This window comes from Marmota monax, unplaced genomic scaffold (genome assembly GCF_021218885.2).
Source record: "Marmota monax isolate L192 unplaced genomic scaffold, Marmota_monax_Labrador192_F-V1.1 WCK01_AAM20220418_F8-fsc00018, whole genome shotgun sequence".
NCBI classification, from domain to species: domain Eukaryota; kingdom Metazoa; phylum Chordata; class Mammalia; order Rodentia; family Sciuridae; genus Marmota; species Marmota monax.
Genome location: NW_026692201.1, coordinates 21,607,601 through 21,626,898, shown reverse-complemented (window position 1 = coordinate 21,626,898; position 19,298 = coordinate 21,607,601). Strand labels below are relative to the sequence as shown.

The window sequence follows — 19,298 nt, the reverse complement described above, 5'->3', positions numbered from 1 at the left end:
TCTTCACTTAGTTCACTGGATTACATATGTCCATTCAAAATCTCTGCAGTGATGATTGAAATGCCAGGACATGGATTTGCTCTTCCAGTTAGTCAGCTACCTATAAGTCTACCACTGATGTTAGGTCGGTTTGAGGTGATTAAGCAACTCACAAGCATGAAAGAAACACTAATCAGGCACTGACGCCTGTCAATCAGTGGGATCTCCTGGCCAATCCTGAATCTTAGCCAGCCACCCGTCCCCACCAACCCCGTAGGACAAGGTACTCTAAAAACCCATTTTCCTGTCCCAAGCCCTCTCTTCCTGCCATAAGCCCAATAAAAATTCCAGTCCTGTCCAGAGCCTCCCGCCACGTGCTTCTCCTCAGACCCTCTTCTTACCCGCTGTCAGTCCGAGGGTTCCTCCTGGGAGTGAAATCTCAATAAAGCCTTGATCAGCGGTCTTTTTTTAATCTGCCTCGTTTTGGTCACTGCTGCCTGACGTTGCAACTTTAAGCAGAGCCGCAATGATTCAATTGTTCTACCCTTAGTCTCCGTTAAATTTGTCAATCGCTGTTCATCAAGAATTGATATCCATGCAATATGGTGGGCTACTATAGGGTTATCAACAGGCACAAGGTTAGAGAGTCCCTGCCTTTAGGGAGTTGCAGGCTAGTCTGAGATTATAGGGTAGAGATCAGAGGAGAACTGACCATCTCAGGTGGTAAAGGGAAAGTTCTAGACATGTGATTCAGACAGCAAGAAAAGGATACAAGAAAGATCAAGGTAGAAATTAATGTTGTGGCCAGATAATCCTCATCATGTTCTTATAGACTATTTCTCCTCTTTGTCTTAATTTTAATTTCTCTGAAAAACAAGATATCAAAAAAAAAAAAGAAAAAGTCTTGGCTTTCTGAAATTCATTACCATCTTTCCAGGAATTTTTTCTATCATTCCTTGAAATGTAGGTCACCAGTGTGCATTAAACAAAGCCTCTTGGGTTCACACTGGAATTTGATAGATGAGAAGAACGATTTCTAATTTCCATTTGTCACATGAAATCAGGTAGGAACAAGTCTCTTTTTTCTCCTTGGGTGGTAAGGTGAGCTAATATGTCCATTGATAATTATTTTTGTATGTACCATATTCATTGTCCTTAATGCAGCAAAAAAATTCATTCATCAAGTGTAATATTTTTTCAACAATACAAAAATCATTTTTCCATGTTTGGTCCCATGTTGTTTAAATTATAAACTCATGGTTACATAAGCAATTATAAGTTAAGGGGAACATGAAAAGAGGGACTAAGTATTGTGGTTGGATTATTTGGAATGAATTAAATTAAAAGAGAAAAGAACAGGGAAATTCTTAATTGTGGAAATATCAAAATAAAAATCAGTGAATTTAGAAGTTTATCATTTTAATTGGTCATTTTTAAAAATGGAAGTATAGTATATAGATTGTTTCTTCATCAACTCATTTTATTTATTTGATCCTATTTTGTGGTTATTATATATGTTTTAGAATCATATATTTTTTTTTTAATAAAAGCTATAGTGGACCCTGGAGCTCTAGTCCAATCCTTTTGTCCTTACAAGAAAACAATTAAAACCCAGAGACTGGCTGAGGTTGTGGCTCAGAGGTAGAGTGTTCACCTATCATGCATGAAGCACTGGGTTCGATCCTCAGCACCACATAAAATAAAGATACTGTGTCCACCTAGAACTAAAAAATAAATATTAAAAAAAAAACCCAGAGACATTATGGGACTGACTGAGGTCACACAGCAAATTAGTGAGTGAGCAGAGTCCAAGTCTCAAATGTACTGAAAATATTAATGAGAACATCAGACCAAATTATGCTCCCTTGATATGCCAAATATAAGACAATTCAAATAAATACACATTGCCTCTGAAATCCCACCCTTACCAACTAGAATTCTAGGAATTTCTGGATAATATGATGTATTAATAATATGTCATCATCATATTTGATGTGCCCAGAGTTGTTCCCCTTCTGTATACTCACCCTGGATGAGCTCTAACTGTGCCACTGTAAATAGAAGAAAGAAAATTTTTCTGATGATCACTTTAATATTTCAAATTTTCTTGAGTTTTTGTCATGAAATGTTAACGTATCAATTTGGCTAATTTGAGATTCATGGTTAGCTATATCTGAAATTATCATATGTAATTTACAGCCTGTGCTATATTATTTTACAAATAAATTTATAGGGATTTACGGAAGTTATTTAAAGAGAAGAGAGTAAAATCTGCTTGCTCTGTGGTCAAAAAGGAATAGGATAGAGATTCATCTTTCTTAGATGGTTGAGAATTTCTGAAAGCAGAGAACTAGTTTAGATGACCTTAAAGGTCTTATTTAGGCACTTTAATCTCTGACTGAATCATTAAATGTAGTAAATACATAAAAGGAGTAATTTTATAGACTTACTTGTCAACATATTCAACTAGATCTGTAGAATTCTTGGTTGACATTTTAGCTGGAGAAAATTTTACCTGAAACAAAGGTCAAGAATTTAAAATATATTCTCTGCTATGTTACAGTCCATTTTATCCTTAAAAAAAGTTTTGATTTCAAACAAAACATAGCTTGTAGACCATCATCCCAGTTAATCTTGCCCATGTCCCATAGGTATTGCTAGTGACCATAATCAAAATCAAGTTCCCAGGAGATACTAAAGAGCAGTATTTCATAGATTTCATATCACAGAAAAAAAAAACTTTTGACTTTTGAAAAAGTCAAAGTCATAGATTATTCCTAGATAATTCCTAAATGAAATATCTAGTGATTATTGACTGAGTTATGAAAGAAGTCCTCATAGAGTGAATTATTCTGGATGTGCTGATTTCCTAGGGGAATCAGTTCAGTTTTGAAACAAGCTATAAAACTAGTCTCTTCAAATAAATTTATGTTCTAAGAAACTTGGATATCAGATTATTGTAGTCAATGAGAAAAAAAATCAAAGCACAAAGCATAGCTATGTACATAATTTATTAGTATGAACACTTAACTGACAACCTCTAACCTAATAAATGGTAATTCTAGAAAGTTATATTTATACAAAGGTTGATAATTTGGCAACATTTCTATGGGAAAGAGGTTACTAAATATACTCATTGTTTTGCACATGCTGAAAATGCTTTAAACTCCATTTTTTTTTTATTTTTTAAGTTTAAAAACAAAACAGTTTCATTTTCTCATGTTTGGTTCTATGTTGTTTAAATTATAAACTCATAGTTATATAAGCGATTATAAGTTAAGGGGAGCGTGAAAAGAGGGACTAAGTATGGTGGTTGGATTATTTGGAATGAATTAAATTAAACGGGAAAAAACAGGGAAATTCTTAATTGTGGAAATATCAAAATAAAAAACAGTGAATTTAAAAGTTTATCATTTTAATCGTTCATTTTTAAAAAATGGAAGTCACTGAAGTCAATATCACTGAACTGAATCTACTAGGGAGAGTGTGATTGGTATTCTTTCTCATTTAAAAAATTAAACAAAACATATTCCCATGGTGTTAGAGTCTGTAAACAAGTCAAAATAACACCTGGCATTTTGCCAGGGGAATGTTAAAGTTCGTAAACAAGTCTGGATGGTGCCTGGCAAAATGCCAGAGGGAGTGGTTTGAGAAGTAACAAAAGTGAGCCATTAAGTGTGGAGATTCCTGATTGGTTGACTGCTGTATCTAGTTTATGCTAATTAGATAAGCTGTGTGGAATGTATAAATACTGCTCCTGTCCTGCAATAAATGGCTCCCACTCCTGCTGTATCAAGCTACAGAAGTTATTCGTCAGCCCCCTCCCTTATTTTGCCCAGCCAGCCGGCCAGCGGCAGATGGTGGCCCATTACAGGGAGCCCCAGGACACTCGGGGGTAAGTGATGAAAAAAAGCTGCCCGTCCATAGATAGGACGGGAGCAATCTGCTCGTCCCTAGGCAGATAGGGCGAGAGGAAAAATGGCCATTTTAAGAAAATGGAGAAGATTGATACAGTATGTTTGTGTCTTGTTTTGTCTAAGTATATTGTATTGTCTTTGTGATGAAAATATGGAAGGGGTGAGAAGTAAATTACTAAGGGAAGAAGGCACCCCAGTGGAACCAAGAATAGTTAGGGCATGTGTTGATAAGAGCCCAGGAACTCTAGTCAGAAAGAAAAAGAAAGTTCAGAAGAAGAAGGATTATCAGGAAAAAAGTTGCAGCAAAAGGCTATTACTAAATACTTTTTGTTACTGGAGGGTGTGTGAAGCAGAGAGGCGGCTGCCAAGTGTGCAAGCCGGTCACAGCGCAGCAAGGATTTTCCAAGAGGTGGCGGCGACTGGCCCTTCCCCGCCTCCTGGCAGGGGAGCTGGCTCTTCCACTGCCCGGAGCCCAAATCTAGACCTGACCTGGAGGCACAGTCTCGCAGGCTCTTGCTCCCTGTGCCCAGTAGCAGTTTGAGTCCAGGACACTCCCCAGGGCCATCTGGGGCTGCCCAGGCACTACAGCCAGCAGAAGACACTACTGGTGTCCCTGATGTTTGGTCATTTTCAATGCCAATAACTAAGCTACAATGGTTCTCCCACACCTGGAAGCTGATGAGTAATGAGCACTATTAATGCTTATTTCAAATGCAAAAAAACCTTGAGATAATGTACTAAATTGTTCAGAAGGTTGTTTTCTTAGTAGAATGCTACAGGATTTTCTTTAGCCATCCGGAGTTCCTGCCTTCCTGCCTTCGTCCCAGTGCTGGTAAAGACCAAGGTGGAAGAATTTCCAGTGTTGCTGAAAACCGGACTGAGATTTCAGCTGAGAACCGGACGAGACTTCGGATCAAGCTAGCTGCCTGCAGAACTTACCTGGACTGTGATTTAAGCTAGCTGCCTGCAGAACTTACCTGGACTGTGATTTACCTGGACTGTGAGTTAATCTATTTGAGACACTGCTTTACCTGGACTGAGACAACAAACTGTAATCTACAACAAATTGTAACTCGGTATCTTTGCTAACGCTGTCGTTGCTGGTATAATTTTTCCAAGGGCTTCTTGCATGGAGCCATCAATTGGCTTGGTATTGTGGCATTTTGTATCCTCCCTTTCTGTTTGTAGCAGGTTATTTATGGTGTTTCTGTAAAAACCACTGTGGTCTTTATTTAAATTAAACAAAAGGGGGAAATGTTAGAGTCTGTAAACAAGTCAAAATAACACCTGGCATTTTGCCAGGGGAATGTTAAAGTTCGTAAACAAGTCTGGATGGTGCCTGGCAAAATGCCAGAGGGAGTGGTTTGAGAAGTAACAAAAGTGAGCCATTAAGTGTGGAGATTCCTGATTGGTTGACTGCTGTATCTAGTTTATGCTAATTAGATAAGCTGTGTGGAATGTATAAATACTGCTCCTGTCCTGCAATAAATGGCTCCCACTCCTGCTGTATCAAGCTACAGAAGTTATTCGTCACCCCCCTCCCTTATTTTGCCCAGCCAGCCGGCCAGCGGCACCATGGTATATTATTCTTGGTTTATATTCCTTTATATCCTAATGATTGCAGGAATGTGTTAAGACCCACAAACAAAAATCAGTCCTTTAACAAATGTCTGTGGAACCACCACATATTGATTCAGGACTGGAAAACTTAATAGAAAATCTCCCTCTTCAAAACAACAACAAGCAAAACTTAAAAATTAGAAAAGTCCGTTTTCTAGGAAGCTAATAAAGGACCCCTGATAATAGGCAGGCTTTCCTGACCCAGCCCACATGTGGTGGGTAACCAGAAGAGGTTCCAGGCTGCTTGGGACGGAGTTGGTGAGCTGCTACATAGTGCTTTGACCCTCATTGTGGAATGGGTGTGGATGCTCCTAAGACTAGCTTGGCACTACTAACCATTGGGCACTCATGTGTGCACATTCTGGAAACCATCCTAAATCCTTAGCGATCAGACTGGTCTTCCCTGGCACACGCTTTTACTCCTGTTTCCTGCTGGAATTGTACTGGGCCCTGGGGTCCTTGCCTAGTTCATTCTAGTTCTTTCCTTCCCATCTCTCTGCTGCTCCCCCAGGCCAGTGAGAATCTGGTTTTGTTATTTCCTCAGCAACTGATTGGTCCTTGCCTTACATGTTTGGTACCCAGTAGCCGCTGTAAGTATTTGTGCATTGAAAAAGTATGATGAACAATACGTCCCTGAGCTGTTATTTTTCCTTCTCTTTCTAAACTGTAATAGGTATGTGTGTATGTGTGAGAGTATTCGTACATGTGTGTTTTAGGTTAATTAATTAATTTTGGTACCAGGAATTGAATCCAAGGGTGCCACATTAACCACTGAGCCACATTCCCAGCCCTTTTTACTTTGAGACAGGTCTCGCTAATTTGCTTGGGCCTTGCTAAGTTGCTGAGGCTGGCTTTGAACTTGTGATTCTCCTGTCTCTGCCTCCTGAGTCACTGGGATACAGGTATGCACCACCATACCTGGACTACGTGTTTTAATTTAAAGTCTCATTTGGAAGAAGATGAATAGCATCCTTTTAAAAATACACCCAGTACACACACACTTTAAAGTTAAAAGAGTTAAACATGATGGAGGAAAATTTGGAAAAGTATAAGAAATTTAAAAATTACATTAAAAATCTTATTTATAATTCTACTACCTACAGCAAAATAATCACCATGGTAGCACAATTATTTCCTCTTTTAAAATGCATCTTACGTACCTAAGGCAGTACTTAAAATTTTACATCTTTGTTAATTTAACATAGGCGTTTGTTCTTATCTCCTTCCTATAGGCTGGAATGTGATTTTATATAAAAATTGTCTCAGAGTCAAACAATTTGATGGTTATTATGGGATTGTTTTAAATGTGTCACTTTTCTTTTTTTCATAAGAATATTTTAAAATGTTATAATTCTTATGACTTTATGAACTATAAAATCCTTTCTTGCATATAATGGAATTTCATTTTTCTAATAGACCTATAAGAGTGGGTATCACTATTTTTGTATTAGGGATAATTATTTTAAGTAACTGAAATCCTTTCATTATTATAGAAAATAATTAAGATGATTGTTTTTATAGGTGGAGAACTTAAGAATCAGAAGTAATAGAACTGCTCAAGATGATTTAAATGATGACAATAACTACTTTAGTTATTAACTGAGCTCTTCCTACCTGCTAAACACTTTACCTAAGTGGCTCATTGAAACCCTACAACTTTGTCTGATAGGCCTAACTAGCTCATTTTGTAAAAGAGTAAACAGAGAGTTTAAGAAATCACCTAAAATCACACAGTTTGTGGAATGGTCAATAGAGACCCCGAATGAGTACTTGATGTTGTACTGGCTTTTGGGTGCTCTTTCCATATAAAAAGGCTACATCCACTGAGCAGGTGTTATGAGAATTACCAAAGTCTAAAAACAATGATTGTTTACAAGATCCTTTTTAATTAATGTGGAAGATATGACTAGTACTAATAAAAGAAACTTTTTTTTTTTTTAGCTATTGTCTTTTTTCCTGTTAAAATCTGCACCTGGAGTTCACCTTGGCTCCTTTTGAACCTTCATAAAAAAAATCAGTATGAAATAAAAAAAAATTATTCCATATATTGAAATCAGTCCAATTCATGTATAGAGACCCTTCTACTTTTCAGCCTATGCTGTCATCAGTCACTATTTTAAGGCAGAATAAGCAAGCAATATGGGAAGACGGAAAAGGAAAACCATTCTTCCAAGATGTCTTAAAACTCACTAAGCAACCTTGAGCTTTAAAGAAGCTGAGAAAAATATTATATTTTTTGATATGAATATCTAAAGTACTTGCTTTTTTTTCTTGGTCACTGGCTGAGCCAGGAAGGGGGCCATCAGGTTCATCCGGCTGTTCCTCTGCAGTCGGGGAGGCACTTTTGTTTACTTCTGTATCTAGGCAACCAGAATGCAGAATCAGCTCAGGAACTATGACGAGTGAATTTTTGCACTGATGTTTTCGTTTTATTTATTTATTTTTAAATTAAGGTAGTTTTTGTAGATGTAAAAGTTGAAAGAAAGGCTTCAAATTTGTTTTACACTTGTCCTTCCCCCGCAACCCCTACCCCAGTTTTCGCCATACTGGTATCACAGTCAGAGTCAGCAGGTGGAGTGTATCCTCACGGGTAATTCCATGAGATATTTAGGAAATTTGTTGAGATCAAACAGTCCTAAAATCATAGAGAATAATTTCATACCCTACTTTGCCCAAGCTATCTGAGGGGTTTCTTTGGGATTTATTACTTTGTTTATATGTAATAAGAAGTAAGATAGTGAAGAATGAGAAATTTGAGTAGTTCATGAGGTAAATACCTGAACTCATGAGGCTTGATTTCTCAGTTTTATTTTTTGTTGATTTGAATCTTTTAAAAGGAAAGAGATTTTTTTTTCTTTCTTAGAAAGCCCAAATACCAACGAATCTCAATTGCAGGCTAACTGAAGTCTTCGTGTTTCTGGAGCATCTTCCCAAGTGTGGCTCAGCAGCATTGTGACTGCAGAAGGATCTGTGATGTCAGTGGGGCTTCCTCAGACTTTAAGTCGTTAAATCCCTGGGATTTAGAAGTTTATGAGGTTTTTTTCTTAATGCTTATTGTCATAAAAATCACCAGGACTTTCCTTCTTTGTCTTATGGGTGAGAAATGGCCATTATTAACCTGATATTTCACACCATTCCACTGATTTCATCTTCACAGTTGGATGAGAACACTTTCTATCAAATTAAAGAAAGAGGACCAGGCTTGGTTGTGTATGCCTATAATCCCAGCTACTCAGGAGGATCTCAAGTTCCAGGCCAGCCTGAGCAACTAAATTGGACTGTTTTAAAATAAAATACTAAAAGGGGTCAATGGTAGAGTGCTTGCTTGGATGTGTTAGGCCTGGGATTCAATTTTCAGTACTGCAAATAAAGAAGAAGAAAAAGGAAGGAAATTAAATGGCAATTATTCCCAAATCCTTCTCTAAGTACTGGTTGAAGAAGCTAACTCTTCTAGGACACAAATATTATAGCAATAACAATGGGTGGTATAGGTCAGGGCTTTAATAAATGAATATATCAAACTTTGTGTAGAGGAAATTGTATTTATTTAGTTGGCCAAAAAAGAAGGGATTGTTTTAGCTCCAAGATGTTTTTCTGAGTTTCAAAATTAGATTTTGCATATTTTGCTAATACTACTTGGATCTTAACAATGATGCTGTTGTCTAAGTTACTGTCCAAATTGTTGTGCTGACTTTGCCTTGGTCCAAGGATGTGAGATGTTCAGGATGCTGTGTGACAGATTTGATCCACAAGTAAATATCACCCATGACTTTGGCTCCATTTGCTTATATTCTAGTGCTAGTCTCATTCCTTAAAACTTACAAATACAGTAGTTTATGGATTACAATCTGTGACTATCCCCCTACTCATAGTTATTGCTCTCAGTAACTGAGAGCAGGTGGCTATAGATTCCGAGAAAGTGGGTTGGAACCCTGACTCCTCAACCTACTGGCTATTTACTTTAGGCAAAATTACATTACCTCCTCAAGTCTCAGCCTTTTCCTCTGTAAAATGAGCTAATATTGAACTCATAGGTGGTTGGGAGATAAGTGCCAGGACAGGAACCCTCTAAAATGTAAATGTTATTAGAGATTATTTCACAAGGTGGCTATTATTCAAGAAATAGATACATACAACATCTATGTGAAGAAAAACAAAAACTGGATTTGACCTTGCTTAACAACTTTCTGAGATTCTTTCCCTCCTTAAATTCAACTTTGAATCTGTGGCATTTGGCTAAAGAAATGGGTCCCACTGAAATGGAGAGTCTGACTGGTTTGTTCCAAACACCATGACTACTCAGTTCTTAACTGAATAATACACAATATATAAATGCACCACTGACTTCCTACCTACCCCAAATGTGTATGAAAGTCTATGATCTTCAAAGATTCTTCCTAATTTCGGGTTAATAATAGTATATTTTAAGGGACTGAAACCAAAATATTCAAATTTTAAAAACTTAAAATGACCACACTCTGATATTTTAAATACAGATATAGAGGAGGATGGTCAGCATTGAGGTTCATCCAAGGCAGAGCTGCTGTGTGTTGTTGTGCACTACACAACCCGAGGGGGTGCCATTCACATGGTGTCTGTTATGGGTTGGATGTGATGTGTCCTGCAAAACTCACATGTGAGATAATGCAAGAAGATTCAGAGTAGAAATGATTGGGTTATGAGAGTCTTAACCCAATCAGTGGATCAATCCTCTGATGGAATTAACTTAGTGGTAACTAAAGGCAGTTAGGGTATGTCTGGAGGAGGTGGGTCATTGGGGTGCGTGCCTTTGGTGCATATATTTGGTATCTGGTGAGTAGAGTCTCTCCCTCTCTCTCTGACTCCTGGATCATCATATGAGCCACTTCCCTCCACTACACTCTTCCACCATGATATTCAGCCTCACCTCAAGCCCTTAAGAATGTAACCAGCTGTCTATGGAATGAGACCTCTGAAACCATGAGCCCTCAAATAAACTTTTCCTTCCCTAAAATTGTTCTGGTCAGATCTTTCAGGCACAGCAGCAAAAAAGCTGACCAAAACAGTACCACTGTAGTCTTTCATTTTGTTACAACAGTTTTTCAGGTCTACGCCAGTAAAATATCTTAATTTAGCAAAGTAAGTATATCACGACAATTTTCTGATAGGTAGAAGTAGAGTCTTGAGAAAGGGGCACCAATTCTTAGCTCACACAAGGAGTGTACATGGGCCAGTGGAAGCCCTGACCCTGGGTATCTGCCGAGTGCTGTGTGCTCAGCTAAACTAGCCTCACCCAGGCCTGGGACAGAGCAGCTCATGGTTATTGGCAGGTTCTTGGACTTCCTTTTTCTCCTTTGTTCCTTTTTCCTTGTCCACGGTCTGATGATGTCTTAGCACTCCTAAGGTCACCTGTCCTGGAAAGACCTCACTTGGACCTGTGTGTGCTTTAGGTAGCTTTTCTCTTGTGTTTTGATTTTACCTGCTTTGGTGTTCTATCAATCTCTGATGTGTTTAGCACATAATATTGTAGGAGGTACTCCTCCTGGTCCATCTTAATAAGGCAGGCAGTACAGGCATAACTATTCCAATTTATAGATACAAATACAAAAAGGTTTAGAGAGCTAAAATGACTCACATAAGTAAATGGTGAAATTGATTGATTAGTCCCAAATCTTCTGACCCTTGGCCTTGTGTCTGCCTGGGAGGTGTCATACTGAAATCTACTAAGGTGTGGGTCTTTCGACTTCCATTCTAAAGTAGGGCTATGATTGAACCCAAAGGAAAGATGAGGGTTGTGATTTTAGCCAGTGGATTTGAGGCAGAGCATATTTTGATTCCCCTCAAGTTAAGTGAATAACTTTTTTAGATTCTAGGAAAATGATATGAATCCTCTAGAATGGTGGTTGGAAACATATCTGGCACCAGACAACCTGAGTTCATCTCTTCTCTCTGTTGCTTACCAGTGGGTAATTTTGGTAAATTATACATAATTCTACTTTCTATCTCTAAAATGGGATGATGATAATAGTATAATACGAATAATTCTGAATCAATATAAGATTATGATGAAAATTAATTCGATTTCTAAGGCTCTTAAAACACTGCATAGAGCATAGTAATTATGTAGTGAATGTTAGCTCATGTTCTCTTAGGGCTAACTATGTCCATTTTATTGCATTTTCTGTGCACAGTTTTTTTTTTTTTTTTTTGGTGGGGTCTGGATATCTGTTAAATGAATTTTTACTTTGGCTATAAAGGGTTAGAGGCAGCCTATGGAAGGATCCAGGGGGCCAGTTTCCATGGACCATTTCATGAAGGCCCCCAGCCTCTCTCTGTATAAATGGATTTTGCCCATATCTATCACTGCTCACCCTGGGAGCCTCTTCCAAGTGGCTCAGCATCAGGATAATTCCCTGGGATTCCTGGAATCATTTGTTTAGGAAGGATTCTGAACATTTCCTATTTTAAGTCATTGATTGTGCTAGGGTCACTGGAAAATGTAAGGATGAAAAATAAAAATTAAAGTCCTCTGGTGAAGAAGTTTAATCTCTGGAAGACAGAAGGTGAACCCCCAACTGATTCTAACTCAAGACAGAAAGGGCTGCATTGCATGGTACAATAATACAGACACCAGTGCCTTTCATACTTCCTTATGCCCCTTGGCTAAGTCAAAACTTGGTTAAATTCATTTTTCTACTTCTGCCTGCATTTGTGTGGCAACCCATGGCTTGGCGAAAGCATGCAACCTGTTTACTTGTCTTGAAATTCATGACCACAAGCTTTAAGTGTGTCCTTAATGCTCCCTGGTAATTAATTATATTACATGTCCCTAGTCCATCACTCTCCTGCTATCCTAGATGACTCCCATACCTTTTCCTCTGACCTCAAACTACCATCATTTCCTCTCCCAGTTGGTAAGTTCCACTTTTTATTCCATTAAGGAAACAGATAATCAGAAGAGAATTTCCAAGAGCCCTGCCCAGCTCCCACTGTATGGACAGGACTCTGTGTACCTGTGTCCTTTCATTCTGTCTCCTGCTTTGGCAGAACCATATGTGCTCCTCTGCCCTTCATCTATCAAGGACATCACCCCAGCAATTTCCCATATTCCCTCTTACTGAATCATTGTCATCAACATATAAGCATACTTTTATTTCTCCTACTCACCTTGAATCAAGCAATTTTTTCTTGATCCTATATTGCTTTCCAGCAAACTCAATTTGTTCCATTTCTGCACAGGAAAAATCCATGAAAGCGCTTTATAGTTGCTTTCTCTGATTCTCTCTTAGCGATGGTTTGAATTGTGTCCCCCACTCACATTTTTATATTGAAACCTTAACCTCTCATGTGATTATACTTGGAGAGAGGATCTTTAGGAGGTAACTAAGGTTAAATGAAATCATATATTGGGGTCCTAATCTGATAGAATTATGGCATTGGAAGAAAAAGCAGAGAGAAAGAGAGAGGGAGGGAGAGAGAGGGAGAGAAAAAAAGAGGTAGAGAGAGAGAGAGGCCTGTCATTTAAGGACCCAGTGAGAAGGACACAGTGAGAAAGTCAAAGTTTGCAAGTGAGGAAGAGAATCCTTCTTAGTAACCAAATCTTCCAACACCTTTTATTTTGGACTTCGGAACCTTCAGAACTGTGAAGAAATAAATTTCTGTTGTTTTAGCAAGTGCAGTGTTTTGTTAGGGTAGCTGAGTGGCCTGATAACCTTGAGTGACTGAAGTCAGGCTTTCTGTCCCTTGTAACTTCCACTAACACTGTTTTTGTCAAGGTTCCTTGCAACTGTTTATTGCTAAATCCATTGGTTAATTCTCATTCTTCATTGTCCTGGTCCCATCAGCAACATTTAAGTGTTGAGAGCTATCTTCTCCCTGAAACTGTTTCTCTACTTGAGTCCCAGAGCAAAGTGTCTCCCACCTTACCACTACTTTCTACTCTTTATTGATTTCTTGTTCATCTCCCTGTGCTCTCAGTCAGTGATCAATCATCTCAGTCTGTCCAGAACTTTCCTAAAAGTCTCCTGTTCTTGGAAACCATTCAGTCCTAAACAAACTTAGTAAAGTGCCCCAGAGCTTAGCCCTTGATCTTCTGCACTCACTACGTTGATGAATTCTCACATTCTCATGGCTACAGGCTGACGATCCCTAAGTACCCTCCTACAAAGCTGCTGCCCGTATAGTCTCCCATTGCAGCCAAGGACAACAGATTTTTCAAGTTGCTTTTTTCCAAACCTTGGAATCTTCCTTCACACCTCTCTCTCTCTCTGATTTAGTCAGCTTTTTCACTGTTGTAACTAAAGGATCTGACCAGAACAATTGTAGGGGAGGAAAAGTTTATTTGGGGGTTCACGGTTTCAGAGGTCTTATTCCATAGACAGCAGACTCCATTCCTCAGGGCTCATGACACAAGAGTGTGGCAGAGGAAAGCAGCTCACATGTTGATCAGCAAGCAGAGAGAGAGGTGTCCACTTAGCAGATACAAATAAATACCCCACAGCCCCCAATGAACTACTTCTTCCAGCCACAACTCACCTGCCTCAAGTTACCACTTAGTTAATCCCATCAGGGATTAATTCACTATGTAGGTTAAGGCTATGACCCGATCATTTCTCCTCTGAAATTTGCATTGTTTCACATGTGAGTTTCTGGGGGACACCACATATAACCATAACACTCTCTTTCTCATACTCTACCTGTTTAGCCCACCTTCAAATTATATCCAGACTTGGGTTATTAGTCACCACCTCCTCTGCCAATCATAGCCACCATCATCTCTCTCCTGGATTGTTGCAATGTCTTTCTAAAACCAAGCTTCCTTCTGCCAAATTTACCTTCCTGCCAGATTATTCTCAGCAAAATTGCCAGTGATTTTGTCAAAGTTAAGACTGACCATGAAATTCATCTACTCAAAATTCTGCAATGAGAAACTAAGGCGGGCTAAAGAGATAGAGTGACTTGAAAAAGGAAATTTAGCAAGTTTGGGCTAGAAACCAGACCAACCTGTGTAGTTGGGATTACAACTTAAAGTAAATAAAGTGAAATCAGGACTTTTTCTTAATTTTCCCAGTCATTTAATTAGAAATTTGCCCAAATAGCTTTTAGAAGTGATTTTTTTGGGGCTATTAACCAAGATCTGGCTTGGCACTGGGAGTTATAGTTTTAAACCTACAAAGTGTAAAAGCACTCCATTACTGTTTATTTTCCAAAAGACAGCCATAGTATATGGTAATTCTAAGTAAGAAATTTTACATTATTTCCTAATTCTTTGGGGAATCAATTGGTATATTCCTCTAATTTTTATGGGCAATTGAATCTTATCCATTTATGTGCCCAATTTGTTTTATGTGAATATTTTTCTAAAATATAAACTTTATATCTGTTTTTAAAGATGTAACAAATTTCAGGTTTTTAAAAAATAGTTTAATATTGTTATTGTGAACATCAAATTTTAGAGAATAACATTTTAGCGAATTAAAGTGATTACTTCAGAAACAAACAAACAAACAAACAAAAATCCTTCAATCATTTTCTATCTTGATCAGACAAGGTTTCCTGGGATCTGCAACACCTTTCTGAGGATAAATCTGATAGGATCCTCCAGTGACCATCTGGTTCTACCTCTGGCTTGTTCTCTTCCTGCCTTGGTGACCACCTTATGACTGACTCCTTGAACACACTGGCAGGCTGTTGTCTCAGAACCTTTGATCTTGCAGTTGCCTCTGCTTCAATGCCCTTTCCCTAGGTTGGCCCTCTGCTCACCCTCTTACTTACTTCTGTGTTTTACTCAAACGTCACTTTCTCAGGGAGTCTTCTCTGTCTTTCTAAAATTGCCGTTTCCTCCCACATTAAACATACTTCCTATTACCATTTCCCCCTTAGCATTTTTCTGTCTAGTGTATATTTAAATCTCCTTATTGTTTGCCCTGTTAGAACCTAAGCTCCTTAAGGGCGAATATATTTGTCTCTGTAGTTCATTGCCCTGCCTCAATTCCTGGAATAGTGTCTGGTAAGTGCACAATAAATATTTCAGTTGAATTAATCAATGAAGTCCATAAAACATAAACAAAATTCTATAGGGAACTACAGAAGTGGACAAATGTGGCCTGAATTTTGAAGGACCTGGCATTTACCTGACCCTTGAAAAATGCCCAAGCTGGAGGTCCCTACAATCTGAGTGGTACTCATGACTGGTTGATTCTTTCCTTTCCTCCAGTCTTACTCTCCCAGAGGCTTTTTTTTTTTTTTTTTAAGAGTGGGAGAGAGAGAGAGAGAGAGAGAGAGAATTTTTTAATATCTATTTTTTAATTCTCGGCGGACACAACATCTTTGTATGTGGTGCTGAGGATCGAACCCGGGCCGCACGCATGCCAGGCGAGCGCGCTACCGCTTGAGCCACATCCCCAGCCCCCCTCCCAGAGGCTTTTATTGCCTAGGATCCTCCACTGATGTTTGGAGAGAAGGAAATCCTTACACCCCCCAAAATTCCTTTTTCTGTTCTCCTGTCTGATTTTCAGCCTTTCTCCTGTGGTTCTTTTTAGGATCTGATCAGTTTGATATGAACTTTACACTTCACAAAGGACAATGTCTTAGTCTGGGCATTTCAAATATTCTTGTGTAAAAGCAAATTACCTGATGAATTTAATAAACTGTGGATGTGTAGGTCTCACCCTGCAAGTTTCTAAACAAGCTAATTTTGATCCAGAGATCCAAAGATCATGCATTGAAAAACTCAAAGGAAAGAATTTCTAAAAACGCATACCTGAAGACTTATAAAGAAGAAAATTTGGTAAGGGGACAACTTGGTGTCCCTAATATTACTACTGTATCCCAACAAAACTATCCATTGATCTATCTATCTATCTATCTATGTATCTATCTATCTATCTATCTATCTATCTATCTATCTATCTATCTATCCACCCATTCATTCATCTATCATGAGCGCTGGATTTTGTGTTTAAGTAAATTTTCATAAAACCTAGCAGAGCTTGAAGTGCTTTCTGCTTCCAAAGCATCATTCAAAGGTCCAAACTATCATCTGTATTTCCCCCAAGGCAGAAAACCACATCCTATGGGAAATTTCTTCTCAGTTGCCAACTAGCAATTTGCTTTTGTTCCTACTTTGTATTTATACCCTGCTTCTCCTCCCCCTTCCAACTGTCAGTGAGGTTCTCTTTTTCCGTTCTCTGATTTCCTGTTATCGCTCTGTCTTCTCTGCTTCTGAACAAAGAGATTCTCCCCAGACACATAATTGTAGGCAAGCTTCTATGTAGATCCCAGTTGTCTTAGCTCCTGTCTCCTGACTTCCACTCCCATTACCCATTGTCTGGCTCTGGCTAATACCAGCCAAATCAAATGACTAACCAAATTGAGAAGTGCAATAAATTAAAATACAGTAACTTTTATAATTTTCAATGAAATAAATGCCAAAAGAAAAAAGTAGTCTTTGGGGGAATGTATTTATCTTTGTAAGTATGTTTAATATTTAGTTTGTCATGCATGCTCATATTTGCAAACAGTATAAAACAACCAACCAACAATCACTAAAAAAAACAAAACCTCATAACAGCAAATACAGTGCAAAGGTAGGTAAGTCACAAATTTAAAGATGATGACCACTCCAGTGGCTGTTTATTATGCTGCCCTCAAATACAGGGACCATAGGTAGGCCTTTGTGGGGTCAATAAAAGTCTGCCCTTGTTAAATTAGTAAACAGGATCTCTATGGCATAGAGAGCAGGAGTATTTAGTCTTTAGTATTTAGCAAAAAAAAAAAAGTATTTAGTATTTAGCAAAAAAAAAAATTTTTTTCTTCAGCTGTGTGAAAGTTTCTTGCTCAACCAGGAAGATTCTGAGCACAGCTTTGTGGACCCAGCAGTCTGCTCTGAACAACCCCAATTCAACATCCCTGCTAGTGTCAGCTCACCAGGAACCAGCAGCCACCCAGTTTGCTGTTTTCACGATCTGGGACGCTATTTTTTTGTGTGTGTGTGTGTGTGTAGTAAGACCCGTGTCCCCAACTATGCAGCTAAAGCAAGAACTTATGCTTCAAGGTGACCATAGATATCTGTTTGAAAAGCCTATAAATAGATTTTAATTCTGAAATCAATGAATGTATTTTTGGCCTTAGACATCTATACATTTAACCAAATGATTTGAGGACAGATTTTAATATTTTATGCATTTTGTCTCAATAGCAGGGGTAATGAAAGCCATAAGAGAAGTTTTCCTGTGCTCTGGGAATACTCCTATGACCCAACATTAAAATACATGAGATTTTTGTTCTGTGGAAAATCTATCCCTAAGTAACCCTCTCTTCTGAAAGAAGGTCCATTTCAGTATGGGCTGCTTATCCACATCTCCTTATGGCTATGATTTCTAATCTTGTAAGAGTTCAGGCATTTTGTATTTGCTGTGGCTGCCAGCTAGCATGATTTATCTTTTTAAAAATTAAAGTAAAAATTATTTTTTTCAGTGCATTTTTTCTTAGAAATTTGTTATTGGTTTTTACAGGTGTAGAAATACCTAGACCAAACTTTAATGTAAGTGGGTAAGAAAAGTTCAGACATTTAGCCAAAGGCCTATTATAGGCACGATGTTCTGTGTATGTATGTGTGGATTTATATATTTACAATTTAGTAGTCTTCACAAAAACCCAATGAATATATTATCCCATTTTATAAGTACAAGTTAAGAAAATTTCTCAGTTGAACTAGTCTTTGATTTTTGCACCATAACAAGTTCCTTTTCATCGAAAGCTATATATATTCTATATATTCTTTATTATTCCTTCTCTTTTCATCTTTCTGGTACCACTTTTGCTTTTTGCCAGGCAGCTGGGCTGAATATACACAAGTTCCCCACTGAATTCATTCAGTTACCTATTTCCTCGTTCACATACAAGCCTTCAGACATGCACTGGGTGATCTTCTATCCTCTTTTCAGAAATATAGCAGTGAGCAAACAGGAGGCATTCTAGAAGGGGATGTTCAGACTTATTATTCAATAAGTACACAGTTGACATGCGGTGTGGTGAGTGAAACCACAGAGGAATGTCTCTTTGCTGCAGGGGTAAATGGCTGCATGCTTACAGTGAAGGGGGAGGGGACATTGGAGGGAAGTGGTATGGCCCTAGGAATTAGCCCCATAGAGGGAATAAAATGTATTTCTGCTCAATGAATGCTGATGAATGCCCATTCCCATAACAAGTAATACAGAGTGGTAGAAAGAAAGGGGTTTATGATCAGAAATGAGGCTGTACACACGAGTACAGGACAGACTCCTAAGGTCCTGTATCTCCAGAGGCATAATAAAGAGTTCAGAAGCAGGGGAGCTGAGTCAGTGACTGAGTCCTGTGGCTGTGCTTGTTTACTAGGACAAAGCCTGAAAGGAGTCACCTGAGATGTATACATGGACAAATGCATGAACTCTTTCTACTTCACTGTGAAGGACTGTTTTTACTTTTTAGATAAAGACTTCAAGTCAATTCTACAAAAACATGATCAATTTCATTCTCGAGGAAAGTTTAGTTTTTTAGTTTTTTTTTTTTTCCCCTTGTGTCTAAAACTGGTATTGTATTTAAACTATTTAAACTTGGGACTCTGGGACCACATTACTGCTGAGGCATTTCACAGCACTTTATCAGAGGAATTCCTATTAATTACACAATAGTTTTATTTTTGTGACATAAAAATGTGTCCAGGTAAATTGAAAAATTTCTTTGAAACAAAGAAAGATTACACTTGAAAAATTATTTTGTGAGAATTGGAGCATCTCTGTAATGACTTTTATGTGTTAAGTG

The 19,298-nt window shown here is 38.2% G+C and overlaps 1 protein-coding gene across 1 annotated transcript in view; it reads right to left on the bottom strand.

Moving 5' to 3' along the window:
* Fam81b (family with sequence similarity 81 member B) overlaps nt 1-7,857 on the bottom strand; it is a 63,544-nt gene extending 55,687 nt beyond the window's left edge. The window contains exons 1-3 of the mRNA XM_046429207.1: nt 7,779-7,857; nt 2,430-2,494; nt 2,007-2,030 (exon numbers count right to left, since the gene is read on the bottom strand). Of these exons, the coding sequence (XP_046285163.1) occupies nt 2,007-2,030; nt 2,430-2,473 (68 nt within the window). The 5' untranslated portion in view covers nt 2,474-2,494; nt 7,779-7,857. The remainder of the gene's footprint in view (nt 1-2,006; nt 2,031-2,429; nt 2,495-7,778) is intronic.
* Between the last annotated feature and the right edge of the window lie 11,441 nt (nt 7,858-19,298).